Source organism: Sporothrix brasiliensis, assembly GCF_000820605.1.
Source record: "Sporothrix brasiliensis 5110 chromosome Unknown Cont20, whole genome shotgun sequence".
Taxonomy (NCBI): Eukaryota; Fungi; Ascomycota; class Sordariomycetes; order Ophiostomatales; family Ophiostomataceae; genus Sporothrix; species Sporothrix brasiliensis.
In genome coordinates this window covers 1,534,229-1,560,742 of record NW_024467139.1, presented here as the reverse complement: position 1 = coordinate 1,560,742, position 26,514 = coordinate 1,534,229, and the positions used below count along the sequence as shown (strand labels likewise).

At 55.2% G+C, this 26,514-nt stretch overlaps 6 protein-coding genes across 6 annotated transcripts; 1 reads left to right on the top strand and 5 right to left on the bottom strand.

Moving 5' to 3' along the window:
* Window positions 1-613: 613 nt before the first annotated feature.
* On the top strand, window positions 614-4,756 carry SPBR_06395 (phosphoribosylformylglycinamidine synthase; the record flags this gene model as incomplete). The annotated part of the gene is made up of 1 exon (XM_040764652.1): window positions 614-4,756. One exon carries the CDS (start codon window positions 614-616, stop codon window positions 4,754-4,756), a length of 4,143 nt encoding a protein of 1,380 aa, XP_040616407.1.
* Window positions 4,757-5,520: 764 nt separating this feature from the next.
* SPBR_07404 (uncharacterized protein) lies at window positions 5,521-6,725 on the bottom strand (the record flags this gene model as incomplete). The annotated part of the gene is made up of 2 exons (XM_040765658.1): window positions 5,521-6,565; window positions 6,646-6,725. The coding sequence occupies 2 exons, from the start codon at window positions 6,723-6,725 to the stop codon at window positions 5,521-5,523; spliced, it is 1,125 nt and encodes a 374-aa protein (XP_040616406.1).
* Window positions 6,726-8,523: 1,798 nt separating this feature from the next.
* SPBR_06979 (MFS sugar transporter) lies at window positions 8,524-10,316 on the bottom strand (the record flags this gene model as incomplete). The annotated part of the gene is made up of 3 exons (XM_040765234.1): window positions 8,524-8,783; window positions 8,885-10,036; window positions 10,121-10,316. 3 exons carry the CDS (start codon window positions 10,314-10,316, stop codon window positions 8,524-8,526), a joined length of 1,608 nt encoding a protein of 535 aa, XP_040616405.1.
* A 5,808-nt stretch (window positions 10,317-16,124) lies between these two features.
* SPBR_07135 (uncharacterized protein) lies at window positions 16,125-17,680 on the bottom strand (the record flags this gene model as incomplete). The annotated part of the gene is made up of 3 exons (XM_040765389.1): window positions 16,125-17,215; window positions 17,310-17,462; window positions 17,590-17,680. 3 exons carry the CDS (start codon window positions 17,678-17,680, stop codon window positions 16,125-16,127), a joined length of 1,335 nt encoding a protein of 444 aa, XP_040616404.1.
* Window positions 17,681-18,967: 1,287 nt separating this feature from the next.
* Window positions 18,968-19,861, bottom strand: SPBR_07682 (uncharacterized protein; the record flags this gene model as incomplete). The annotated part of the gene is made up of 1 exon (XM_040765936.1): window positions 18,968-19,861. The coding sequence occupies one exon, from the start codon at window positions 19,859-19,861 to the stop codon at window positions 18,968-18,970; it is 894 nt and encodes a 297-aa protein (XP_040616403.1).
* A 1,166-nt stretch (window positions 19,862-21,027) lies between these two features.
* Window positions 21,028-23,401, bottom strand: SPBR_06705 (uncharacterized protein; the record flags this gene model as incomplete). The annotated part of the gene is made up of 2 exons (XM_040764961.1): window positions 21,028-21,700; window positions 21,786-23,401. The coding sequence occupies 2 exons, from the start codon at window positions 23,399-23,401 to the stop codon at window positions 21,028-21,030; spliced, it is 2,289 nt and encodes a 762-aa protein (XP_040616402.1).
* Between the last annotated feature and the right edge of the window lie 3,113 nt (window positions 23,402-26,514).

The following is a 26,514-nucleotide window of genomic DNA, read 5'->3' as shown; positions in this document are numbered from 1 at the left end:
GGATAAGGAACAAAAGCGTAGTGAAGATTGGCCGAGCGTGTTGATGTCGACAACGGCTATGAGCTTTAAGACTCCACTGACAGACACCAAGTTGGTACTAGTGCTGGAGAAGTTAGTGCACCTGGATAAATGCATAACCGACTATCAAAGGTCGCGACATTACTAGACGTCAAGAGACACAAAGCGAGCACATCCATTTGATAATGAACCAAACTGGGGGGAGGGAGCATGAAGGGTCTAGAAATGAGAGAATAATAATAAAATAAACGAATTACCATGCCATTTGAACTTACATGCTATCACTACACCCGTGTCGGTGATGTTCTCGCTTTCCTGCATATCGATATCGGAGACTAGCGGGGTGATACAGAGAAGAAAAATTTACGGCGGGGCAGGAGCGAGTCACTTACACGCCCTTGCCGTTTTCGTCTGCTCTGGCTAGTCCTCTTTCCTTCCTTTCGGTCTCTCGCCCCGAGACTAGGAAAGAGGAAAAAAAGTGTTTCGACGAAAAACACAACAAATCAACAATGCCACATTGACCCCTGTGAACACCGCACCACCACGTCCTACCCACGATCACACCCGCCCTCCCGGACGCTTTCCGCCGCTCGCCATGGCCTCCGTGTTCTTCTCCCTGACGGGAGAGTCGTGCTACACGCCCTCGGAGGCGAAGAAGCTGACGGAACGCATCAACGCCGCGGGTTCGCTTCAGATCGCGTCCATCAGCGGCCACTGGGCGTACCACGTCAACCTCAAGCCGGGCACCGCCCCCAACGACGTGATTGACCGTCTGGAACAGCTGCTGCCGCTGCCCAAGACCCCGGGCTCGGTCGGTGCGGCCACCGAGGCGGCCGCACCCGGTCTGCGCCAGACCTATGCCATTGCCCCCCGCAACATCTCGCCCTGGAGCTCCAAGGCGACGAGTATTGCGGCTGTGTGCGGCATGGGTGCCCAGGTCGAGCGCATGGAGCGCAGCCGCGCCGTGACCATTGAGTTTGTCGAGGCGTACGCGGGCTCGGCGGACGACCTGCCCTTCCGCGACTTGATCCACGACCGCATGACCGAGGCCCTGACAGCCGGCAGCGAGCCGGACCTAGCCCGCATGTTTGCTCAGGAGGCCCGCCGCCCCCTGGAGACGATTGATATCTTCGGCCAGCCCGGCACGGATCCCGTGGATGTGCTGCGGGCGTACAACGAGGCCAAGGGCCTCGCGCTGGACGAGGACGAGATGGCGTACCTCGTGGCTGAGTTCAAGGCGCTCGGCCGCAGCCCCAACGACGTCGAGCTCTTCAGCTTCGCCCAGGTCAACTCCGAGCACTGCCGCCACAAGCAGTTCAACGCCCGCTGGACCATTGACGGCGTCGAGAAGCCCAAGTCGCTCTTCCAGATGATCCGCAACACCCACGAGCGCAACAGCCAGTTCACCGTCTCCGCCTACAGCGACAACGCCGCCGTCTTCCACGCCGAGCCCGCCCAGTTCTGGGCCCCCGACTACTCGACGCGCGTCTGGCGCCTGACCAAGGAGGAGCAGCCGTCGTGCTTCCTGGCCAAGGTCGAGACCCACAACCACCCGACGGCCATTTCGGCCTTCCAGGGCGCGGCCACCGGTGCCGGCGGCGAGATCCGTGATGAGGGTGCCGTGGGCCGCGGCTCCACGCCCAAGGCCGGCCTGTGCGGCTTCTGGGTCTCGGACCTGTCCATCCCGGAGCTGCCCACCCCCTGGGACGTCGACATTGGCAAGCCGGGCCACTACACCAGCAGTCTCGACATTATGCTGGACGCGCCCATTGGCTCGGCTCGCTACAACAACGAATTCGGCCGCCCGTGTCTGGCTGGTGTGTTCCGCACGCTGCTGTCCAACGACGGCGAGGAGACGGTCAAGAACGCGTACCGCGGCTTCCACAAGCCCATCCTGATTGCCGGTGGCCTGGGAACCGTGCGCCCCGGCCACGCGCTCAAGAACCCGCGCGACGTGCAGAATGGCGCGCACGTTATCGTGCTGGGCGGCCCTGCCATGCTGATCGGCCTGGGCGGCGGCGCCGCGTCGAGCAATGCCAATGCAGGCAGCGCGGCGTCGGCGGCGCTCGACTTTGACAGCGTGCAGCGCGGCAACCCTGAGATTGAGCGCCGCGCGCAGATGGTCATCAACACGTGCGTGGCGCTTGGCGACGAGAATCCCATTGCCATGATCCACGACGTCGGCGCCGGCGGTCTGTCCAACGCCCTGCCCGAGCTGGTCAACGACGCCGGCTTCGGCGGCAAGTTTGAGCTGCGCCAGGTCGAGAGCGCCGACAACAGCATGAGCCCGCTGCAGATTTGGTGCAACGAGGCCCAGGAGCGCTACGTGCTGCTGGTCAACCCCGAGGGCTACAACCGCTTCATGAGCATCTGCAGCCGCGAGCGCTGCGGCTTCTCCGACGTCGGCACCGTTGTCGCCAGGGACGCCAACGGCCAGAGCAAGCTGATCGTCACGGACCGCGACGACACCACGGCCCCCAACCCCATCGACCTGCCCATGACCACCCTCTTCCCCAAGAACCGCCGTCTGGAGCGCGTCGTGGCCTCTCGCAAGCCGACGCTCGCCGTCTTCGACCCTCTCGCGACCATCCGGGAGGGCTACGGCAAGAGCATGGACGACCGCGCGCTGCTCGCCGAGACGATACGCCGAGTGCTGCTGGTGCCGTCCGTGGGCTCCAAGTCGTTCCTGATTACGATCGGCGACCGCTCTGTCGGCGGCTTGGTGGCTCGCGACCAGATGGTCGGCCCATGGCAGACGCCCGTGTCGGACGTTGCTGTGACTGCTGGTGGCTTCAACGTCGACGGCCGCGTCCGCTCGGGCGAGGCCATGGCCATGGGCGAGAAGCCGACGCTGGCGCTCATCTCGCCCGCCGCGTCGGCCCGGATGGCCGTCGTGGAGAGTCTGATGAACTTGGGCGCTGCCGACCTGCGCGACGGCCTCCGGCGCGTGAAGCTCTCGGCCAACTGGATGGCGGCCGTCAACCACCCTGGCGAGGGCGCGGCCCTGTACGAGGCCGTTCACGCCATCGGCGAGGAGCTGTGCCCGCGCCTGGGCCTCGAGATCCCCGTCGGCAAGGACTCGACGTCCATGAAGACGTCGTGGACCGACGGCAACGACGAGGTCAAGACGGTCACGGCGCCTGTATCCGTCGTCATCTCCGCCTTCTCTGTGGTCAGCGACATCACCAAGACCTGGACGCCGCAGCTGCGCCGCCCGGAGGAGGTCGGCGACACTGTGCTCATGTACGTCGACCTGGCTCGCGGCCACCAGGCGCTCGGTGGCTCGGCTCTGGCGCAGTCGCTGGGCCGCGTCGGCCACGAGGCGCCCGATCTGCGCGACGATCTCACGAAGAACGACAACATCATTGCCGACTACTTTGACGCCCTGCGCCAGCTGCACGAGAGCGGCGTTGTGCTGGCATACCACGACCGGTCCGACGGTGGTCTGCTGACGACGCTGGTGGAGATGATGTTTGCAGGCCGCTGCGGCGTCGACGTGATGCTCGACGACATTGCCCGCTCGGGCAAGCTCGAGGACGTTGTCCCGGCGCTGTTCAACGAGGAGCTGGGCGCTGTCTTCCAGATCCGCAAGGGCGACGAGATGTTGTTCAAGTCCGGCTTCTCGACCTGCGGGCCGCCCGCCGGCCTGATCCGCAAGTTTGGCGTCGTCAAGACACGCTCCCGCCAGTCGCTGACGGTTCGCTACGGCAACGACACGCTGGTCCAGCTGGACCGCAGCGAGCTGCAGCAGTGGTGGTCCAAGACGTCCCACGCCATGCAGCGCCTGCGCGACAACCAGGCGTGCGCCGACGCCGAGTTCGCCACGCTTTCCGACGACGCCGACCCGGGCATCTCGTACCGCCTGACCTACAAGCCGGCCGACACGCTGTCGCCCCTGACGGCGCCCATCTCGCGCCTGCTGGGCAAGACGCCGCGCGTCGCCATCCTCCGCGAGCAGGGCGTCAACGGCTACGCCGAGATGGCCTTTGCGTTCCGCGCCGCCGGCTTCGACGCCGTCGACGTGCACATGACCGACATCCTCGAGGGCCGCTCGCTGGCCGACTTTGTGGGCCTGGCCGCCTGCGGTGGCTTCTCGTACGGTGACGTCCCCGCAGCGGGCATGGGCTGGGCCGCGTCGGTGTTGATGCACAAGGAGAACGCGCGCCGCGAGTTCGAGGCCTTCTTCCAGCGGCCCGACACCTTTACGCTGGGTGTCTGCAACGGCTGCCAGATGCTGTCGCGTCTGCAGGAGCTGATCCCGGGAACGGACCACTGGCCGACGTTTGTCGAGAACGCCAGCGAGCAGTTCGAGGCCCGCGTGTCCATGGTCACCATCGCCGAGGACGAGTCGCGCACCGACGGCGTGCTGCCGTCCGTCTTCCTGCACGGCATGGCCGGCTCGTCGCTGCCGGTCGTTGTGTCGCACGGTGAGGGCCGTGCCCTGTTTTCGTCGCCGCACGCCCAAGAGGCCATTGAGAAGCGTGGCCTCGCGCCCATCCGCTACGTCGACAACCGCCTCAGCGTCACCGAGGCGTATCCGTACAACCCCAATGGCAGCCCTGGTGGTGTGGCCGGTGTGCGCAGCTTGGACGGCCGTGTGCTGGCCATGATGCCGCACCCGGAGCGTACGATTGTGGCCGGCGTTGGCAGCTACCTGCCGGCTGGTTCGGTCGAGGAATGGGGCAACTTTGGCCCATGGGTGCGCCTGTTCCGGAGCGCACGCAAGTGGGTTGGCTAAAGACGTCGGGGAATACTGTTTACGTGGGCTTGGCTTCACTTTGCTTTTGCTGTGTTATTTTATTATTCATTTGGGCCTTTGATCTACGGTGTTTGTTTTGGTTGGGTACATTGATAGCTTTTCATTTTCCGGTTTTGCGTTTTTATTATTCCATAATACGTTTCATAAAATCAACGTTTCAATACATATTATTTTATTCGCAAGATGATCTGATACTTCTATCATAAAACTGTATAAATTCGCATTGGCTGCAGCACAGAATTGTTCTAAATATTGTATAAAAATATCGTGTCATTTATTGCGACAAGTAAACCATTCAAAAGGCTCTCAAACAATTACTCCAAAACTATCGTTTCTCATACCCCAGATCCGAATAAAACAAATGTTCTTTCTCAGAACGTCCCTAAACGCCAGTCTCCCGATGTAACACATGCAAAAAGTCAGCAAAACAAAAACAGATCGTGAAGCAATAGGAGGCAAAGGCATAGCTTTCTAATCCCCACTGAAATCCATATCATCCATGCTCCTCCGCCCATCATAAACATCATAGCCAACACAAATCAACTCATCGTGCTGTTTTCTCGTCATCCAAAAAAGGCTCCCTCGTGCATGTGCAATACCGCCTCCCAAACAATAAATATACGAACAAATGTTAAGAGGACAACGGCGATAGCTCCCAGGAGATAGGGTAATCTCAAGGACAAATGACATGATGAAAAAAATTAAAATAAAAAGTGGCTTATGAAACAACCGAGAAGACCCCCTTACAGGATCTCTCTTAATTTCTGCTTCTGGGCCGGTGTCAGGGTCGTTGGGAACTTGACGTTATACTTGACGATAAACTTGCCGCGCTGGCCTGGCTCCTTGGATATCGGCATGCCCAGTGACGGGTATGTGTCGTTTGAGCCGGGCTGTGTGGGGCCCGACTTGTCGAGGTTGATTTGTTTGCCGTCAATCGTCGACACTGTGCGCTTCCAGCCCGTCAGGGCCTCCTTGAGGTTGAGGTCAACATGGGCCACGATGTCGTCGCCGTCGCGTGTGAAGATGGGGTGCTTCTTCTCCTCCACAATAAAAACGAGGTCTTGCTGACCGCCCTCTTCCTGGTCGCCCACGCCCTTGAAGCGGATCTTGCTGCCCTTCTTAAGACCGGCCTTGATAGGCACCTCGAGGACCGTATCCGTCGTTGTGCGCTTGCCGCTCTCGTCGTACATCTTGCGCTTGATCTTCATGCGCTTGGTTGTGCCGTTGAACATTTCCTCGAGTGTCACCGGCAGCGGCCGCTCGACGGTGCTGACTTCGGGCGTGTGGTGCCGTGCGCTGCGACCAAACGGATCGCCACCTCCACCGCCAAAGGACCCTCCGCCCGACCGTGATGAGCGAGGCATGCCGCCGCCGAAACTGCCTCCGCCAAGGCCTCCGCCGAGCAGGTCCTCGAGACCCTCTGCGCCAGTTGTGCGCAAGAAGTCGGCAAACGTGGTGTCGGGGGCGTTAAACTTGAACCCCCCGCCTGGGCCGCCACCCGTGGAGAAGTTGAATGTGCGTGTGCCGCCACCGCCGCCCGGCATGCCGCCAAAGTTCATACCGGAGAAGCCACCGGGCATACCGCCACCACCAAAGGCACCGCCCGCGTCCGCGTCGCCCTCGTATGGCACGCCGCCGCGAAGGATGAATTCGAGACCGTAAGTATCGTAGGTTTTCCGCTTCTCCGGGTCGGACAGAATCTCGTAGGCTTGCGAACACTCTTTAAACTTTTCCGAGGCGGTGGCGTTGTCTTTGTTCTTGTCCGGATGCCATTTCAAGGCCATTTTTCTAGTTGAATGTTAGTACCGGTTGTTGAAATAAAACGTGTGCTATTATATCGGGTGTTATTCATCGTGCAGCGTGCTTACCGGTAGGCCTTTTTGATCTCATCTTGTGACGCATCTGGCTTGATGGCCAGCTGGTCATAGAGCTTCGTTTCCTTGACCATTGTGGCTAAAAACGGTATAAAGGTCGTTTAAAGTTGGAGGTTGAGACAAAAAGAGGATGATGAGAGAAAGAAAGAGGGAGGCAAATCAAGGTCGGCCGTCAGCCAGGTTGTAATGGCGGTGACGAGGAGTAGTGAAAGAATACGACCGGAGAATGCGACCGGGTGCTGAGTGGCAGCCAACGTGTCACGGCTTTTGCCCAGTGAAAAGCAACCGACTAGACGTCGCGAGTATGTTGTGGCAAAACTGGGCAAAATCAACGAGGAGGGGAGGAAAGGAATGGTGGCTCGCAATTGGTCGCAGGCCTGTTGTTCTTGGGCGTTCGTTGAGAGGAAACTCCCTGTAGAGACCTCGTTTTGCTATTTGGAGAAGGCCTCGTCGGAGAGGAGAGGGTCGAGTGGATTAACTCGACGTTGGAAGTCGTGGATTGTTTTGACGTGCAATGTGGAAAGAGAGCGAAAAAGAGGAAAAGCAAAAAGAGAAGAGAGGAAGCTAATGGCAGAGAAGGGAGGGCTGCTATGTATACAAAAGTGGTGCGACTCTGCCGAAGAACAGCGAACACTACTAGAAGCGCCTCGAAGATCGCTGATGGGGAAGCTCTGATGGTGAGCGGGCTTCCGAAGCTGGACGGAGGCCGTTCTGTGAGTGTCGTGAGGCTGTGATTCTGTTTTGAGGTGGATGCAAAGGGAAGAAGTAGGAGGTGATAGGATTCTACTGTAGAAGGCAAATAAATACAAGAAAAAGAGCAGGAACAAAGAATATGTAGAAAGGGCAAGAACGGAGAAAGAAGCAAGAAGCAAATGGGCAGGAGTGATGGGGCTCTTGCGGTGCTCAACGCATCTCGCTGTAGATGGAAATAGCGTGCCAATGGGCGGCCAAGGAGGGCAATGGCGGGGAGGCCAAGCAGCCACTCCGGGCGCAGACAGAGTGCACTTTTGGCGGCGGGGTCTTCACTTTTAGTGGGTCCGTCATAGTAGGTGCGAGAAGCTTCGACGCGTGTAGGCCTATGACTCGTTTCGGATATGTGCATACTCTGGTTTAGATGGTATCTCAAGATCAATTCGCAGATATGCCGGGCTGATTGGATTGAGTCTCACTTTACAATCACTTTACAGTCCATAAAGATGCTTGTCAACGGTTGCATTTCATTCGACATAAACAGCGAGATGACAAGGGGAAAACCGAGAGGTTTTGCGATGAACCATTTGGTCGACGTCATTGTCTTTGTGTCGTGTGTTCAAAAAGCGGAGACTTGCTAGCTGATAGATGCATAACGATTTTCCGGTTAGAGGCGACCGGCACTTACAGCCTCTTATTGACTGTATTCATAACCTCCTGCTTTAAGCAGCCATAGATTGGAAAGAAAACATAGTATTATAATACGGAAAACAGTTGATATCAAGGAAAGGGTAGATTGACGCCCCCAATGGAGGTGACCATAATTGAGATATGCAAATAAGCGAACGGATTAGGACAACAGGTATAGGACGAGGCGATGGAGGGTGAATCTCGTCTTTCAGTGCTTTCGTGTTTGTGACCTTTTTCGATTTTTTGAGGGGGGTTTCTTCACTTTCCCAGCTTCCCAGTTTGACCTGCTGGTCTCGTTTCTTTCTGTCGCTTTTGGAACGTCTGCCTCCAGTCCTCTCACTGCGACAGGATAATTTTGTCTCTCACACCGAGAGGATCGCACAACAGCGAACAAGGACAAACAGAGACAGGAAAATACGAGGAAATGCAACCTTGTGAGCCATCTCCAACTAGTGTGAGACCAGTAGGTGAGGTTCCATGCCATGCACTTGGTTACACATGCTCGACCTGTGCCTGGCGCTTCTCGTCACTCTGAGCCGTGGAGTAGTCCAGGTTCTGGCCAGCCGAGAGCTGCTTCTGCTCCAGCTCCTGCTTGCGAATCTGCTCGGCTTGCTGTTCATCCTCGAAGAGGAAGGCAAGCTCTTCCAGAGTGCGACCAGACGTCTCGGGCCACAGCCAGTAGATGAGGCCGGCCTCGACGACAATCCAGCAGGAGTAGACCAGCAAGTACTTCCAGCCGATTTTGCCCAGACCTGTCACGTGTTAGTGTGAGGACGGAAAAATAAACAAGAACAAAAACGACCAAGAAACAGAGACCGATCGGATCCTGTCGGGATCGTGTGACGAGACTTACCAATTGGGTTGACGTTGGTGCCAAAGAACTGTGCGGCCTTGCCAAAGAACTGGAAGATGGCAATACCGCGGGCACGCTGCGCATAGGGGAAGATCTCGACCAGATATGTGTACGTCAGCGCGTTGAAGCACGTGTTGTACGCCGGACTGTAGGCGTAAATCCAGAAGAGGGACATCTTCGCTGCAATGTCCGACGACGTCGTGTGCTGGCCTTTGGCTTTTGCTTCGGAGAAAATCGCCGAGCACACGGTCCAGCCAATGTACACGGCCAAGATGGACAGGATGCCCGTCAGGTACATGGTGCGGCGGCGGAAGCGCATGATGATGAGGGCGGCACCGACACCGCAGACCAGACTCCAGCACTGGTTGCCCAGGTTGTACTTTGCCTTGAAGTTGGGGTCGGTGAAACCAAGCATCGTCAGAACGTCGCCGAGGTAGTACGAGATGACGACATTGCCAGAAAGCTGCGTGAACAGGCCCAGAAGGCCGCCAATGACGACGCGGCGAAGGGCGCCACGCGTGCGCACCATGTCCATCCACGACATGCGCGCATGCTCGAGCTCAATGGCGAGGGTGGTCTTGATCTCGGCCATTTCCGCAATCACAAACTCCGAGTTCGGGTTGCCCTCACCGTGGTACTTGACGAGCACCGCCAAGGCCTCTTCGTGCTTGTCGCGGCTAATCAGCCAACGGGGGCTCTCCGGCAGGAACAGCACAAACGCGACTTGGAGCACCGACGGGGCCATCTGCAGGAGCGAAGGAATGCGCCACGACCAGTTGGACGTGATCTGCTGGGTGCCGAACGTAATGCCAGCCGCAATGATAGCGCCGATGAAGTAGCAGGCGTTGAATAGGGCAGTCAGGATAGGCCGCTCCTTGGGATAGCCCAGCTCGCCAATGAGACACGAGCCGGCGACAATGGCAAAAGGCAGGCCAAAGCCGATAATGCACCGTGCCAAGATGTACATGACGCCGTTGATGGCAAAGCCCTGGATGAGCGAGCCGATGATCATCAGGAAGGAGCCAAACATGATGCACCACCGACGTCCGAAGCCGTCGTTGACATAGGGGATAAACGGAAGCCCGACACAGGCGCCCAGAGAGAGGGACGACGCCATGATACCCTGGTAGCCTCCTTTGGGATCATGGAAGTCTAGAGGTACTGGGTCAGTCGTGATCGTCCCTGTAGATCCCCCCACCTTCTCCTACACCTCTCTGAGTATCAATAGGAACTTACACGAGATCCATGCTGGCACCAGCTGCACGGCGTTGATGATCTGCGAGTCGAATCCGGACGTCATCTCGATACCGATGACACAGGGGAAGAGCAAGAGGTACAGGGTGCGCAGGTTCGGCTTTCGGTACCACGCAACGGGATCCTCCATCGCCATACGATGGAGGTCGTTGATCTCCCCATTGTTTGCGCCGACCATGGCTGCGGTGTTGTCTCGGGAATACGCCGAGATGCCGGGTTGTGGATTCTGAGTTGTGGGTTGTGAGCAAACTGTTCTCACGCTGGACCAGACGGTGTCGCCAACCTGTGATATTCGGGTTGGTGAGGCGTGTGGAGGAGATACAGGACAGAAAAGGAAGAAAACCCAGCAAATGGGAAGAAGGGAGAGGTAAGAAGAAAAAAGAAGAAGAGGGGAAGAGGGAAAAGAGAAAGGGGAAAGGGACTGGGCAACCAGACGTTAATAGATATATTAACAAGACCCAGGATATACGAGTCGAACTGAGAAATTAAAGTAAAATATGGCAAACGATCAGGCCCAGACACACCTCTGTGCTTTCGCCTCGTCGTATATATGGCATATGGAGAGCCCTGAATACAGATGCAGGCAGAGCGTGCACACAGGTTCTACAATCTGAACGAGATGGAGAACTCCGCCTGGAAGACGAGAAGCCTTCCAATCCCCTTTCTTCTCTCGGCTATTTTGTTCATCCTTCGTGCCTGACGAGCACAACACTGCCAAGATACCCTCAGACGGTCACAGTTGAGAGTCGACCAGCTCGTTGACAACTGCATCGACCCGAGCAGGTGGGTATGCCCGAGCATCGAATAGGAGCGGCCAGCTGTCCTTGAAGCGAGGCAAGGAGAGGGATAAAGTGTGCAAGAGAGAGGGCGTGATACACCAAATGAGGCAGAAGGAACTGCCAAGACGTAAACCGGGACGAAATAGCGGCTCAAATGGTATGGCATTCGGCTTCCCTTGTCCCTTTGTGCCTTTGATGCCTGCCTTTGCCCTCTGTTGGATCTCTAGCCTGTCGCCACCACCAGCCGCAATTTGTATCCATTGCGTCTATATTGGCCATAGTGCAGGCCATTCGGCCCGCTCTTCTCCAGAGACGGTGGGCGAAGGATGGGAGGGAATGGGTCAATGGGGAATGATGCGGTGGGGGCAAGAAAGCGGCACGGCTGGATGTCGTCTCCGGACGTCCACAAACCCATGGAACAGGGGGTGATCTGTTTGGCTGGAGGAAGAGAAACCGAGGAAAGAGAGGGAGCGTGTCAGAGAGAAAAGTCCCCTTCGTCCATCTTGTCTCTCTCTCTCATTCGTGCTCTTTGACTTTTGTTTCTTGTTTGTTGTTTGGGCTCCATCTCATATTTGGTGATCATTGCAGACCACTCCAGGTAATTCACGCCGGTGCTGCTTGCTTTCTCGTGCCCGTACACACCCCGAGCGTAACTGCGCCTTGGGCAGTTGGTTCTGTTGATTGCCCCCTTTTCGTATCACCACTCCCCCCTCTTTCTTCCTTTGGTGGTTTTTAATCTTTTTTTCTTTTTTATTCTCCATGTCGACTTTAGCCGGATCGACAAGGGCGGTGGTAGGTGATTTATGTCACCTTCCCGTTCGCATGTAGCAGGCTGTCATACCAAGCCCCGTGGGAGTTGTTTTCTGTGGTGTTAATCCACACGTGGGCGTCGTCGATATTCTTCTGCAGCTTCTTCTACTACCCTTCATTGCCTTGCTAATTTGTCCCCGAGACACATTGCCTCCATTTTGGTTGAGCGCTTGCTGCCAAACAAGTGTCCCTCTCTGTTTCTCCGTTTCCTCTTCCCCGCATAGCAAGATCACCAACGACGCGTGGCTCAAGATGAAGACACCCACTTGGTATTCGACTTTCACCTCTTGGCATTTGAGGGTGCAGGTGTCCATTCCTCAAACCCCTGTTCGCTTCGTCGACATTTGCATCTTTTTCTGCCTCCCCTTCCTTTGTTCTTCTCCTCATTCTAGACGTAAATCTTCCCCACGCTTGCGGCAAAAGGCAAAAAACGCAACATAGTAGCGTCAGGCAAAGGGACGAACCTCTGAGCCATCTGAAGGAGGGTGTGTGGTGAGGGTGGTACTTGTTGCAAGCAAGACCCTGTCGAAGACGGTATGCCAAGACCCAATCAGACAGACAAGCGAGGTCAGAACGAGGGTCTAATTTTGGATGAGAACTGACCCACTGTCGTGGCAGCAAGTCGTATATCTGGTTAGATGATGAGTCTGTTGGCTGGTTCTGGCAGTCTTTTAAGCTTGTCCTAGTGTGGCCACTAGTCGTTATGCTGCTTGGGCGATCGAGTCGGGACCGTTCTAGAGTGTTTTTTTTTTTTTTGGTTGCTTTTCTTCTTCTTCCTCTTCTTCCTCTTCTTCCTCCTCTCCCATGTCCTTCCCGTTTGTCTGATCGGCTGTTTGTCGTCGGGAGACTTTGTTTCCCTCTACCAGGTGGCCCCGAAGTTGAAATGGGAACTGGTTTTGCAAGACAAGACTCTGTATTGAAATGCCTCTTTCGTAAAATATTGTGTTCCAATTGTTCGTAGCGTACGGAGCGTAGCGTACGGAGTACGTCGAATGCCGAACGAATTGCCTTGCTTAGCAATACCTAAGAACGGAGTAAAACAAGGTTATTTTTTTGTGGGGGAGCATAAGCAGTCAGGCGCTCCCACTTTACCTAGAAAGGTGAGCTCGTGCCTGTTTCCCATACCCCAACCAGCTCCTCTGGCATTTTACGGCCTTTCTTGCCCGATTTGTTACTTTTTCCGTCAACGGGTATTGACTGCTACGGGCAGTCATTTTGCTAAAGACAGGCCGGTTCTTGGCGGCTGCGACCCTACCAATCTTGTGTTGTGCTGGTGTGGGAGCATGTTTCTGTCAGACATTGCGGTGTCCGAGTCAGGATATGCCGCAGGCCGTAAGTGTGTGTCTTACCTGTCGTGCCTTCTTTGGTCGCATTGGCCCATTCGTTGCTGGTTTTCCTCACATTGCGCTTCACGCGGTGAAATTCCGTCGGCCAAACTGATCCTTAGTTCATCCTGGATGACGACACAGGGTAGCGTGCCGGAATCCCTTTCCGTTGGCCTGTTTCTCTGCTGCAGTGTGCTGGAGAAAGACCGACAGCATCGATGTTCTCCAGAGTTCAATATGACATTTCTTTCGGAATTTTGTGGGTAGCCCGTTATCTGCCTTGGTTTTTGTTTCAGTTGGTCTATCGGCCTTTCTTGTGAAAATCAGACTCAAGCGTCGGACACGTCGCCAGAATCTGCCGAAATGAAGAAGGGGAGAGCGTTGAGGTAGTATCTCGCGTGCCCTCCAATCACCCCACACTGCAACTTCGGTAGCGATTGTGCCGAGTCGACCTTGACAAAAAGGTCTGTGGGCAGGATATCAGCTAGTTGTGGCTACATCTTGGCCAACAACATGACTTGGGCCTGGCACACAACCCTCGACGAATAGTTGAGCCCTAAGTACTGTACAGACAAATTTAAAACGAGTCAGTCAATGGAGAAGTCGATACTTTGCAGAACAGAAGAAAACATGCCGTGTCAGGTGGCAGGCTGAGACGAAAAGGGACATAAAAAGGAAGTACCTGGTCAGAGAGGCTCACAGACAAGCTTTGTGGCATTCTTTCAAATGCAGCTTGGCTCCTTGGTAGGATGAGCCAAGATGCAAACGGCGGGAGAAGACGGTGGACAACCTGCCTCGAGGACAGCTTAAAGGCACAGTCGGGCAACCGGACGACACACGCGACCAATAGAGAGTGTGCCCGCCAACCATCATCCCCCATCCAGACAACCCATCGCTTTTGCTTCTTCTACCTTTGGAGCAAGAACGAGGCGGAATAGAGCTTTTCTTCTTGTTCTTGAGTTGCCCTAATGTACCTTTGCGGTCGTTTCTCGGTTGATGTGTGTGATTCTTGAGGGCTGGGGCAGATGCATGTTACAGTGTCCATAGTAGCCGTCGGTCGACCGTGAATGCTATCTCCGTTGCATTTCGTTCGCTCGGTTCGATTTGCCATAATCAAGAGGTGGCAAATTACGAAAGATATCTCTCTATTTGTTACCGTGTCAGTCGCTGATCTGTTGGAACAGAGGGAAATGTTAGACTCGGAAAAGGGGGGATGATACAACATGGTAGGCAAGAGGCGCAGGAGATGATAAACGAAACAAGTAAACAAGGCAACTATAATAAATGTGCCATCACGATTGTCTTTTTTTTCCTCTGCCCTTTCTGATCTTACCATTGCCGATGGCACATTGTACAAATATCTTGCTGGATGTGTCTGTTGGTGATTTGTTTGCGACCGACCTGCAGCCTGCCTCTCAGTCGGCATGTCGCTGCATTGCTGTCGAATATTGTGTGGCATTGTCGGGAGTTGTGAGGTGGCGACGGGGCATCGGCCGGCGACAGAAGAGATGGAGGCAGAGTCAGTTTATAGGAGGGACAACAAATGGGACAGAGGTAAGAACGAAAAGACGATGAAAAAGGTGATGACAAACAAAGTGATATGTAAGCTGGAAGGAGCGACGAGCGTGCGTTGTTTGTTACTTCCTAATACGGTAAGCAATTGAAGCGCTAACAAAGAGGCAGGTGCGACTATCCCACTCCCTTTTTAATCCCGTGACGTTCATTGAGTGCTATGGTTGCAAGGGTGTGTATTTTGGGTGTGTATTTTGGGGGTGTTTTTTGGGTGTTTATTTATCTTTGCATTCGAGGCAGGTGATTAATGTCGTCTAAACATCCCAATACCCCTTTTATGCAGCTGGCATCACTCGACCGAACCTCTTGGAGGTCGCACCGCCACCAGCACCAAAATGGTTGTGCTGAACAGCGTGAGTAAAGAGAAAGGGCAGACACCAGTCCACAAGATTTTGTACCGGCCACCGAGGCGTAGGCCGGTACAAAATCCGGCAGCTAGAAACGGACCCGCCTCAACGGTGCCGATGTTTTCGAACAGGCCGATGGTGTTGAAAAGGTGGCTCGGGGGGCACGCACGGCCAGGTCGGCGAGTGGGCTGCGAAGGAGCTCGTTGCAGCCATCGTCAAAGGCAGGGCTCGACGAGGTCGACGAGCATGGCGGTAGCTTCGGGGGGGAGGTCGATGGAGATGGCTCCAACGGTGAGGATGGCGCAGCTGATACGGACACACCACCGATGGCGCTACCGTGCGTTCACCGCTCCGCCAGGACGAGACCGGCGGCGGGCAGAAGGAGGAAGAGGAGGGCCAGTAAGGCAAGTGACTTGATCGAGACGAATTGGCCACGTCGGGCCTATGTCTAGCTGAATCGATTGCTGGCAATTTGCATCTGCACCTCTTGCGTCTGTCTTTGGAGCGTCGTCGTGACGAAGGCACGGATAAGCAGCGTCACGTGCTAGCGAGGGTCAGTATAAAGTCTGTTGAGGACACCAGAATAGTCAGCGCGTATTTCACGACAACACCTCTGGCCGTCTTTACATCATCTCCGGATGGCCCCGGCCAGGGTTATGGTCCTGGGTTTCGGGAGGTCACCGGATACCACAGGTCGACCGACATGAGTGTACGCTGCGAGTATGGTATAGACGGCAATATGTTTCAATAAACGGTAAGCACACTTCTATATGATTACAACTCAAAGAGGTTGTGATTCTCTAAGTACAGAATAGGAAAGAAAATGACGACAACAAAGTTGGACGAAAGACATAAAACAGAACAAACAGTGCCTCGCCGGGCCTCAGATGTACATGGAAGTGAACATGGAACGCGAAGAAAAAGCTGTGTAGGACAAGGAACTGGGGTATTTTGTTGTACCTATACACGACAAGGAAAGAAACAAACCAGGAGAAAGCAAAAGGTGAGTGACGAAAGGTGAAAAACAAAATATAATGTGAAGGACAGAGGAAGAATGGAAAAGGGAGAAAGAAATATGGGGAGAAGAATGGGGAAATTTTGAAAACAAAAAGAAAATGAAAACAGCATCAAAACAGAGGAGGGGAAATCCTCATCAGATGGTGCCATCGTTGTCAAAAAAGGACCCTGAGTCGCCAAAAGACACAGAGGCTATGTCGTTGGCACCGGCCGGGAATAGGTCCAGCGGTGCCCACGATGCCGCGCCGCTCGCGTCAAACGAGAACTGGCCCTGGCTCTGGCTCTGGCTCTGGCTCTGAGGCTGGGGCTGGCTGTAGGTCTGAGTAATTCCTTGGCTCAGCGTGTGGCTGCCATTGTCCCAGCCATGGTCTGCAACATTGTGGTGCAGCGTGGCCGTGGATGGCGGCGCAGACGGCTCCATTTTGGGCACTTTGGGCGCCCGGCTCGGCGTATCAATGATGAAAACATCGTCATCATCGTCGTCGTTCATGTGACCTTGGTGGTTATCGTTGGCGTTGCTGTCGTCAATGGTAAAGCTGTTGTCAACGCTGCCGCCATTGCCGTAGCGAGGGTAGAAGACGGGTTGCCGCTGGTGCTGGACGGCCGTGTGGAAGACCAAGTCGCGATGATCAGGCGATGCCTGGTCGGGCGGCGAGACCCCTGCACTCAGGGCCGGCGTGCTGTCTGGCAGGAACGCTGTCGTTGTGGCAGCACCAGACGTCAACGCAGTCGTGGTCGGCGTAATTGGGCCAACTGACGACACCGCCAGGGGGAGCGAGGGTACGTTGGATGGCATGGCCATCCGGTGCGACGGTGTCGAGGCTGGTGTCAGGTCGAGCAGCTCGTAATCGACCTCCTCGCTGGCCAGCGTGCTGCAGCCATCGCCGCCGTCCTCCCCATTAGAAACGACGGCCTCGGCGACACGGCGTGCACGCTTAGCCGGAGGCCCAGATCCAACACCTGCGCTGGCGCCAACAGTGTTCGTGGAAGCCCCAGCGTTGGCCGGAGTGGCAGGAGTGGCCGGGGTGGCGGGTGTCTTGCGCTTGCGGGTTGGTGTTGCAGCGCCAGCGCCTATGCCTGTGCCTGCGGCGGCGGTCTTGCGGCCAGGCAAGGGGCTGGCCTGCTCTTTGTACGTGCCATCACGCATCGCTTTGGCCTCTTTCTTGATGGCCCGAAACTGGAACTCGATGCCCAGACGAGTGGATTCACCATAGTATTTTGCAATTTCTAAACCATTAGCAAAGAGGACCGGAAATGTATGTCACGAACAACGTTTAAGTGTGCCTGTCTCGTCTCATCATTCTCGTAGCCCAGGGCATACCCTTGTCACCCAGGTGAAAGATGCTGGCCAGCTCCTTGGCGTCCTCCTTGCTCGCTACGGCCTGGCGAAGCAGAGACGCCTGCTGCTTGATGGGCCGGAAGCGGTGTTCGACGCTGGACCTGGTTGCATCAGAGCCATAGTGCAGGGCAATGGCTGGTGGCCGAGTCGAGTCAGCCCACGCAGTCGACAGTGCCAGAGGGAAGAAGCGGACACAGAAAACGAGACGAAATAAGAAAAGAATGATGAACTATGCGTGGCAAGACGTGGTATAAGGACCTACCAGAATAGTCGAGCTTAACCGTCGGAAGACTCGCAATGACGGCAGCCAGGAGACGGCTCTGTGCCTCGTACGTGCGAAACACAGACGGCATGGCTGTGGTGTGTGTGGTTGGAAGCAAAGGAAAGACTAAGTTTGCTGTTGATGCAATGTGTCGATGGTGAGTTGGTGCGGTGTTGCGACGTTGCAAGAAGCAAACGGCCTCGGCGAGTGAATGTATTGTGTATGGTGCCTTCGATATGCCGTCAGCTGTTGCGTATATTGTACCGGGTCGTTTTTCAGGCACATAGAGGCCCTCGGCCTCGACGGTCGTACAAAAGAGAAGTATCACAAGACTGAAAAGCAATGGGAAGAAATCAGAACAACACGGCAAACGAATGACAAAAGTCGACTGAAAATAGGTACGACGTGCGAAAGGTACCAAATACCGAAGCAACGAGAGAGGGACAAGAAGCAAATGCGCCACACCACGTCCCGGGCTGCTGGGATGGACCATCTGCGAAAAGCGAGAAGAGTCGAAAAAATGCGGTGGCTGGGAGACCTGGGCCATCTCGGGGTGTTGGCGGCGATGCATGCCTAGCTGCTAACGGGTACTTTCGGGTGCACCAAAAACACTAATGTTATGAAGTACCAATCTAACATATTATAACGCGCCCGCGCGTGTTTTCTGGGCGCGACCTGGTGGCCAAAGCTTCGCGTCGACTTCGTTGGCTCTCGTTGCTCACTCCGTGTTACACAACTCCTCGCACCCTTCCATGTTGCTCCTCATCGTTACGTCAGGGGTGGCTTGTAAACGACAGAAGGGCAACGCAATTTTTTGCGACAACCTCGCCTCGTCGTCTCTATTGCCCATTGAACCTGCCCTCCTCGCTACCTTCCGCCGTAAAGTAGTATGCGCCCACTAAATGACGGCCCGCGCCGCTAAACCACAGCGACGCTTTGAGCTGCACCGTCTCGGACAGGCCAACGGAAGGAGCCAGCGGTGGAGCCAAGCAGCCCAAAAGCAATTCTTCACAGAACATCACTTTTTTGCAGCACAGGCCCAGTGGTCTTCGATGCCTCCAAACACAGGAACAAGTCGCATGTCATATTTATATGAATAGAATGGCAGGCCGGGGCCCCGCCGCCTCGTCGTGGCGCCCAAGGCCCGAATTACAAGAAAAGAAAGTCCACCGATAAATGTCAATGTGAATACACCGTGAATGCACGCACCCATGTGCACAATATTATGCTTGAGACAACCGGTCTCGTTACCTTTCTTACTTGGAATGGATCAGTTCCAATATGCATAGATCCGAAGCCATTTCCTAGCCTCATGAGCCTCATTCACTCCGTCCCTTTTATTTCAACAATCTCCAACCACCCACTCCTACCAAAACCGTTACCGCGCGTTCGGCAGGATCGATGCCGCTGCCGACCGGAACGCCGCCTCCTTTTCCTTGAGCATGATGCCCGGTCCGCCGCCGTCCGTGTCGCGTGCACTACTCGTCCCGTCGCCATACACAAAGTACTGTATGCCCAGGATCGAGTCGCACACCGCCTGGAACAGACCACACAGCTTAAACGCCCACGGAATCTCCGTTGTGGACGTGAAAAACCAAAACATCTTCATCGCGTCACCTGCCAGCCAGCTGGCCAGCACCGACACCCGGAACCCGCGGCACGACCGCGCGCGCATGTTTGCCCGGATCTGCGGCAGCGGCAGCGTCGCCTCCACCGACAGCCCAACGTAGCCGATCAGCACCGAGTACGCGCCGTAGAGGTCCGGGAAGGGACTCAGCAGCACCTGCAAGGCGAGCAGCGTCAAGAACATGTACAGCAAGAACTGCCAGTACGGCTTGGGCGACCGCCACTGCCAAAAGTTGTACGGCCGGTTGGCAAAGAGGCCGCCGCCGCCGCCTCCGGTCGGCGAGTTCGAGGCCGACGTCATCGAAAACGAAACCGACCGCGTCCGGCCGTCCAGGCCCGCAAACGGCGCCTCGCCCGTCTTTCCCGACGGCAGCGGCCGGTTGTCGAGCGCAATCTTGAGGAGCACGAGCTGCACCGCCACCATTAAGATCGACTGCACCAGCAGCGCCTTGTCAAAGTGTGCGCCCGGGTAGTAAAAAATGCGCAGGAGCGACGCCACCAGCATAATCAGTGGGATGTCCAGCGAGAATCCTGCACTCGATCGCTTGCGGCTCATCGATAACGCCTGGTCGCCGTACGAGAAGATTGGCGACAGTACCAGGAACAGTGGCGCAGCATAGCCGGCCAACGTTGTGAAGAAGCCCATCGAGGGGTGGGAGGCAAAGGGGGACGGGAGGGGTCGAGAGGGGTCAGAGAGGTGAGAAGCGGTCGAGGTCGAGTGTTGCCGAGACTGTGCAGCGCTATGCACGGTTGAGAAGAAATACAAAACACGCGAGAAGAAAGGAATGTGGTCGAGATTCGATTCGGGTCGAGGTCGCGGTCGCGCTTGCCAAGTGTCGCCGCGGGAGCCGGAGACACCGGGACTGTGCGGGAGGATGGGAAAGGGCGACGGAAGGAGCTGACGTACGACGTACTCCGAATTTGTTGCCGTCAGCTTATAACAAGATCGGAGACCCGTGAGGAAATTGAAGCGAGTGCAAAGGAATGCAGATGAACGCAACGGAAAACGAGACGCTGGACAAAAAAAAAAAAAGAAGCAATTCATCAAGAATAGTTAAAAAGGTTAGAAAAGCTTGAATTGTGATTTCAGGATACGTATTTGCCAATTAGCGCGCCCCTGCTGGGGGAATCTGGCAAAATCGGACTTGATCGAAAAGTGGGCCAAACTCGGCATGTGGATCACATCGAGCTTCCATTGGCTCTTTTTGAAATACAGCTGACATAATCACATTCCGCGACTTACACGGAATAGTTGGTGATGCAGTGGGTTTTGGACAACGAAACGAAACGTAGAAAGAAATACCAGGTAACGTTGCCTGGTGTATATATGGTTTCGAGCCGTTGACTCTCCCTTCTCATGGTCAGAGAAAGATAGTACATAAGCAATAGAATAGTGCCAAAACCAGAACGGAAAGAGAGACAAAACAGGATACCACCAAGAAAGATCCTGTCTCGTCAAGCAATCCCAAGTGGTGGACGACAAAAATGGTAGAACCAGTAAGCCGGAAAGTAGACAGGAACAAAACATGTAAGTGGCCAGCCATCCAACGCCAAGCAGGTATGCAAAAATGGCAAAGAAATCCAAACAGACATCCGAGATGTGCCTCCAAAATAACAACAGAAAAGATGCAAAAACAAGAAAAGAAAAAAAGAAGAAGAAGAACAGTACTAATACAGAGAAACCCATCTTAAGATGACGTTATAATGCAAACATAATCAAAACAGAGACAAGAAAGCAATGAACCTGGGGAAAATAGCACAAAACCGAAAGAAAAGGTGCCTGAGATGTTGCCGTTGTCGTGGGCATCGTGGTTAGACACGGCCGCGGTCAGACTGCCACGACCGCCGCAGAACATCGTCGTGGATACGCGGTAGATCGGGCGCGGAACGGGGCGGTGGAAGAAGCATCCGTGGCAGGTCAGACTGTGACGGTGAACCAGACTGTGACCGCGGCTGGGAGTAAGAGTCGTGCGTGTGGTGCGAGTAGTGGTGGTCCGGATATGGGTGGCTGCGGTGATGGTCGTGCGCTGACGGATGTAGCTGCGAGTGCGGAGAGTACTGCGAGCGGGGAGAAAGCTGATCTTGTTGCGCGTATTGCGAATGGGGCGAGTATGGTTGCTGCGGCGTCGACCGCGGGTACGATGGCGGTGGCGGCGGCGGTATAGGCGACGATTGTGGCTGCGGACCACTGCCCCATACGTGAGGCGGCGGCAGAACACTACTAGTCGAGCTGTGGCGCAGGGGATCGGCGGACGATGATGAGCTGGACAGTGTCGGCGAGCGGTTGCTAAACGGCGGTGAGCGGCCGCGGCCGGATGCCTTGTAGTGGTCGTAGTCGGAGCGCATGCGCTTGTTGTTTGCATTGAGAGCAGAAGATGATGGCGACTCAGGCGGCGGGCGAATGGCGGTCACAGAGCCGAACTTGCGGTGACTGTCCGGCTCGGTCGACGCCGTACCGGGCGAGTTGTTGTTTCCACCGCGGGGACTAAACAGTTAGAACGACGTCAAGCAAACTCCAACATTCGGTATTCGGAAATTTACCGGTAATGTACCGGTAAGGGTGCACATACGCATTCTTGAAGCGGCAGACGCGGCCAAACTTCTCGCACTGGACACAACGCGGGTACTCCGGGTCACACTTGATCTTCTTCTCGCGACACGTTATACATGCAATAGCTAGACGCTTGCGCGGTTTGCCCGCCTTCGTCACGCCCCAGTAGGGATTGACAGCCTCGCCATCAATGACAGCCTTGCAATGCGTACCGTCGTCGTAAAAGTAGCACAAGCCTTCACCCGGCACTTCCGATGCGTGCATGAATTGCGGTAAGAAATCCACGCCGGTCCAGATCTTGGGGCCCATGCCCAGGCCTTCCTTTGGTACACCGCCCGCACCAGCACCAGCGCCAGCGCCAGCGCCAGCATCGGGGAATGCGCCACTGGCAGGCGTTGACGGGAGGCTGCTGCCCGATCCAGGCGAAGGCCGTCTATCGGCATCATGAGCTGGTCCTCTCACCGGGCTACGCTGCTGTTGCTGAGTGGGTGGTAGCGGAGGCAGAGGCGCCGTCTTGTGGCTGGAGTATGACTGTGCAGGGGGTGCTGCCGGTGCCTGTTGCTGCTGGCGGTAATAGAAACTTGGCGAGGACGGCTGTTGCCCGTCCTGCAAAGACCACTTGCCTACGGCGACGTAGTTGGAGCGCGCGTCGGGCCACTGGTGAGAATGCTGCTGCTGCTGCGGTTGCTGTTCATGCTCGTGAGAGCGCGGCGAAGGCGGCTGGTACAGTTGGTTAACGGTTTGCCGCTCATCAGCGCGAGGGGAGCGCTGATCACGGCGTTGGTAGTGCTGATGTTGGTAGTTGCCTGAAGGGTACGGCTCGTGTGATCCTTGCTGCGATGTTGCCGACTGTGGTGGAGGCAAGTAGGTAGCTTGCGGCGCGGGGAATCCAGGAGATGGTGGCCTACCATGCTGGTCATACGGAATGTACGAACGCTGACTGTACGAGCCTGTCGATCCGGCGGATGGCGGGCCACCACCACTTTGAGCAGATGTTTGCGGAGGGCCGAAGATGCTGGTCAGCGAAGGTAGTCTCTCTGGGAGCGGTCCGCTCGTGACTTGAGGCGGTGCGGCTCCTGGTAGTTGTGGTAGCTCATGCCGTGGGCTACTGGTCAGGCCGGTCGTTGTTGTGGTTGTTGTTGTGGTTGTCGTCGTAGCAGTCGTCGCGGCCGTTGATGATGTCGTCGTGGCCGTGTTTGTCTCGGCTGCAGTGTTGTTGTTGAGGTTGTGTGCAGCATTGCCCTCTGCCGGCCCTGTTGTCGAAGGTGTCGTCGATATTGTTGTCGGGGCTGCTCTTGCCCCAGCTCCTGCGTCCGTAATGGCGGAAATAGATGCTCGTGCCAAGCTCGCTGCTGCGGTGGCGGACATGGACATAGCGCCGCCTATGCTACTGGGAGACGCCGTCCGGGGTGGTGAGCGTGACCGTCGCGCGGATGGCGGAGGCAGCGGCTGATCATGGCTGGACATAGGCGGAGAGATGGGCGGCTTAGGGTATGGCCAGGCGAGGTCCTTGGGCAGCGGCCCACGAGATGATGTGTCGTTTGGCGAGGGGGAACAACCAAAGCTCACAAGATCGGGCGGCGTGTGCGGAAGCGACTGGCGGTTGTGCGGTTCGGCGTACGAAAGAAACCCCATTGGAAACGTTGGTGATGGCGAACAGGCTCCGAATAGGCCCGGAACATGTCCCCCCTTGTGGTCTTGTTATTGAAGAAAGGACTGGCGATCGTTGATGTCCGTCCCCTTTACAACATCACCAGTAGAACGCCTAGTTGTCGTCGAGAATGGAAAGAGTGTGGGTGAGAGAGAAAAAGAAAAGGAAAGAAGGTAGACGACACGGGGAGGAGAGGGGAGAGAAGAAAATGAAAGGAAAGCAAACAGCAAAAGGAAATGCGAGGATAGAAAAAAGAGAGGAAGAGAACAAGTCAAAGGGAGGATAAAAGATGGCTGTGTAGACGACAAAGGACTAATAAGAAGAGGCGACAAGAAAGGCACCAGCCCGAAAAAGAAATACAATAAATAAAAGTAAAAGAAAACAATGGGGAAAGTGCAGGCTGGGCGTGGGAAGCAGATGGGTGGAGGTGGATGTTGGCCTTCGCTAAGGGGGGGATATCCGGCCGGGTAAAGAAGGAGGTTGAGCGGCGCAGTCCTGGCCTTTAGGTCGTTTAGTCTTTTGCTCTTGTGTTGGCTTTCTCTCAAGGAATTTGCTCATGCCCGGTGGCTGTTGTTTTTCTGTTCTCCTTGCAGGAATCGAAGGAAAGAGATGCCGGGTTTCCTTCTTTTCTTCGTCTTCTTGCTGTTAGACGTGAGACTAGTGGTGTTCGTTGTTCGATGTGGTGGGTTTTCTGATCCTTCAAAGGGGCTTTGCCGGCCACCTTCTTGGATGTCTCTCGTTGTCTGCTGCAGAACGTCGTGGCTACTGTCTCGCCTGCTTGCTTTTGTCCTTTAATTCTTTTTACTTTTTGCTATTCTTCTCCTTTCCGGCTGTCCTGTTTTCGTTTCTTTCGTCCCGCTGGTTCTCGCTTCTGTGGAATGATCAACCACAGCTAAAAGCCGTCAGTTTTGCGCTCATCCGCACGGACAAACGCAAGGCAGAGCAGGCCGTGGACACCGCGAGAAAGACGGGACCAGAAACGGCTGCAAAGGAAACGGCAAAACTGAAAGGGAGCAGCAGAGAAGGAATGGAGAATGAATACGAAATCAACTGGCAAAGACCGACTCGTATCGGCGCGCCCAGGTCTGTCTGCGAGATGAGGTGCTTGATCTGACACAAAGAACAAGAAGAGTAGGTCGAGGTGCACAGCAAAAACAACAATGGTAGGACGATCCGGCCCAGAAAGAAGCGTCGTGAGGTTCACCGGATAATGTCAAGGGCACGAAAAGACGAGGATCAAAGCAACAAAAGTCGTTGGTTGTCGATGGTCGTGCCGCGAAAGGTGTGGTGTGCGTGTACCGTCGGCCAGAGTGTCGATCGATCGGTTGCTAAAGGAGACAGTATTGTCTGTTGCTTGTTATACGGCTCGATGCTCGAGGTACTTTATTTTGTGCGTCGTCGGCTGTGTTGTAGACGTGGAGTAGAAGTGTCGTGCCGCCCAAGTATGCTGTGCTTTATGCGCCGAAAAGACAATCTTGCAACCCAGAGAGTGAAATGCACAACACAGGCAAGGGGCGCTTGTTGGTGTAGTTGGACTGGGTGAGGGTAAAAAGCTGAGGGGTGTGTATGGAGAAGGGGGGTGTGGAAGTTTGGAGCGTCTTTGAGCTTGGGACTGTGGTTTGAGTCCAAGTTGAAGGATAGCAAGCTGTGTTTATTTTGGTTTAATGCATGTGCACTTGCAGAATGGATTTCTGTAGAAGGTTGTGCCTCTTCAAGTTGTACAGCTTTGGCTACCTGTCTGCTCCTTGTTGCGACAGAGGTAAAATGAGTTACGTGCGAGTCAAAGTGAGGATCAGAACATGAAAATAACATCGAATAGAGACCTCACGGCGCTCATACGGAGCATCGGATGTCGTATGGAGAACGGGAGCACGCAGCAGCGTTGCTTAAGCCAAGCAGCACCTAAAATGACCCTACACCAGGCGTTTCTGCACCCACTTGAATAACAGCTAGTGATTGTAAGTGTGGGTTCCGGTAGACCGAACATCGTTGAAGAAACCAGCACAAACTTGGACGGCGGGGAGCCACAAGGTGCAAAGAGGATGAAAGGACAACAGTTGATGATGACCAGATACGGTTCGTGCTCGTGGACAGTGCAACGGGCAGGGGTGTTGATGGTGGTGTTGCCGTGTCGTGGTGGTGGGTTTATGAGATTAGAAATGAACAATGGAGCAGGGGGAGTGACGGGATGAGACCAAAGGCAACATGGGAAGGTATGTGTTGGAAATGTGACAAGGCCTCGAGGAAGCATGCTTCTCAGAGACAGAGAAAAAGACCATATATGCAGCCAGGAGATTTTGCAACGGCCGCGTGGTCAAAGCCCTCGCTTTTCTCCTGCTTTATGACTGCATTTTGCTTTTTGACATTTTTGTGACAAAATCCGTCAGTCGGTGGACGTCAAGTGCGTTCAGTGATTATGAAAATGAGCCAGCAGTGCTTTGCAAATTCGGACGCGAGGCACTTTGCTAAGGACATGCTCGCTGGTCTCTTTCGTGCCTGCCAGGCGGCAGGTAGATGCATAGTCGTTTCCTGCTTCACAATGTTACTCCGTATGTCTGCCTCTTCTGTGCCTTCGTAACAACACAAGGGCCACCCACTGCTGGCCACAAACACCGGACCCATGCCATTTTCTATCCCTGGGAAGGGTGCTCTCTTAGCTTTTAGTACGCAGGCCATTGGTAGAGAAAGAATGGAAAACAAACAACAAAATATGAGGAAAGCAAGGGGTGTAATCGTGCTGAAGAGTAAAAGACGGCCTCGTGGGAAGATAAGTTAGGGGAGGGGTGCGTGGAAAGACAAAATTAGGGATCTGGGAAGGGGGTGTGGGCTAGAGCGGAAAAGGCAGGCTGAACCAGTCGAGCAACTTGCATGGCGCTGACGTTCACCGAAACGTATTGGCATCCCAATGAGGCCAAATGGGTCGGAAAGGGTCAGGCAAGCGACATTCTGCACATGGTACCTGTGCAAGTATGCCATAACGCAGGTTGCACATTCCTGATGCTGGGGAGAGACATAAAGAAAAAGGAAGCAAGGCGAACGCAGACGGGCACACCGACGAAATAAGGCAAATAGTTGAGGATAAACAGCCCCCATTGCC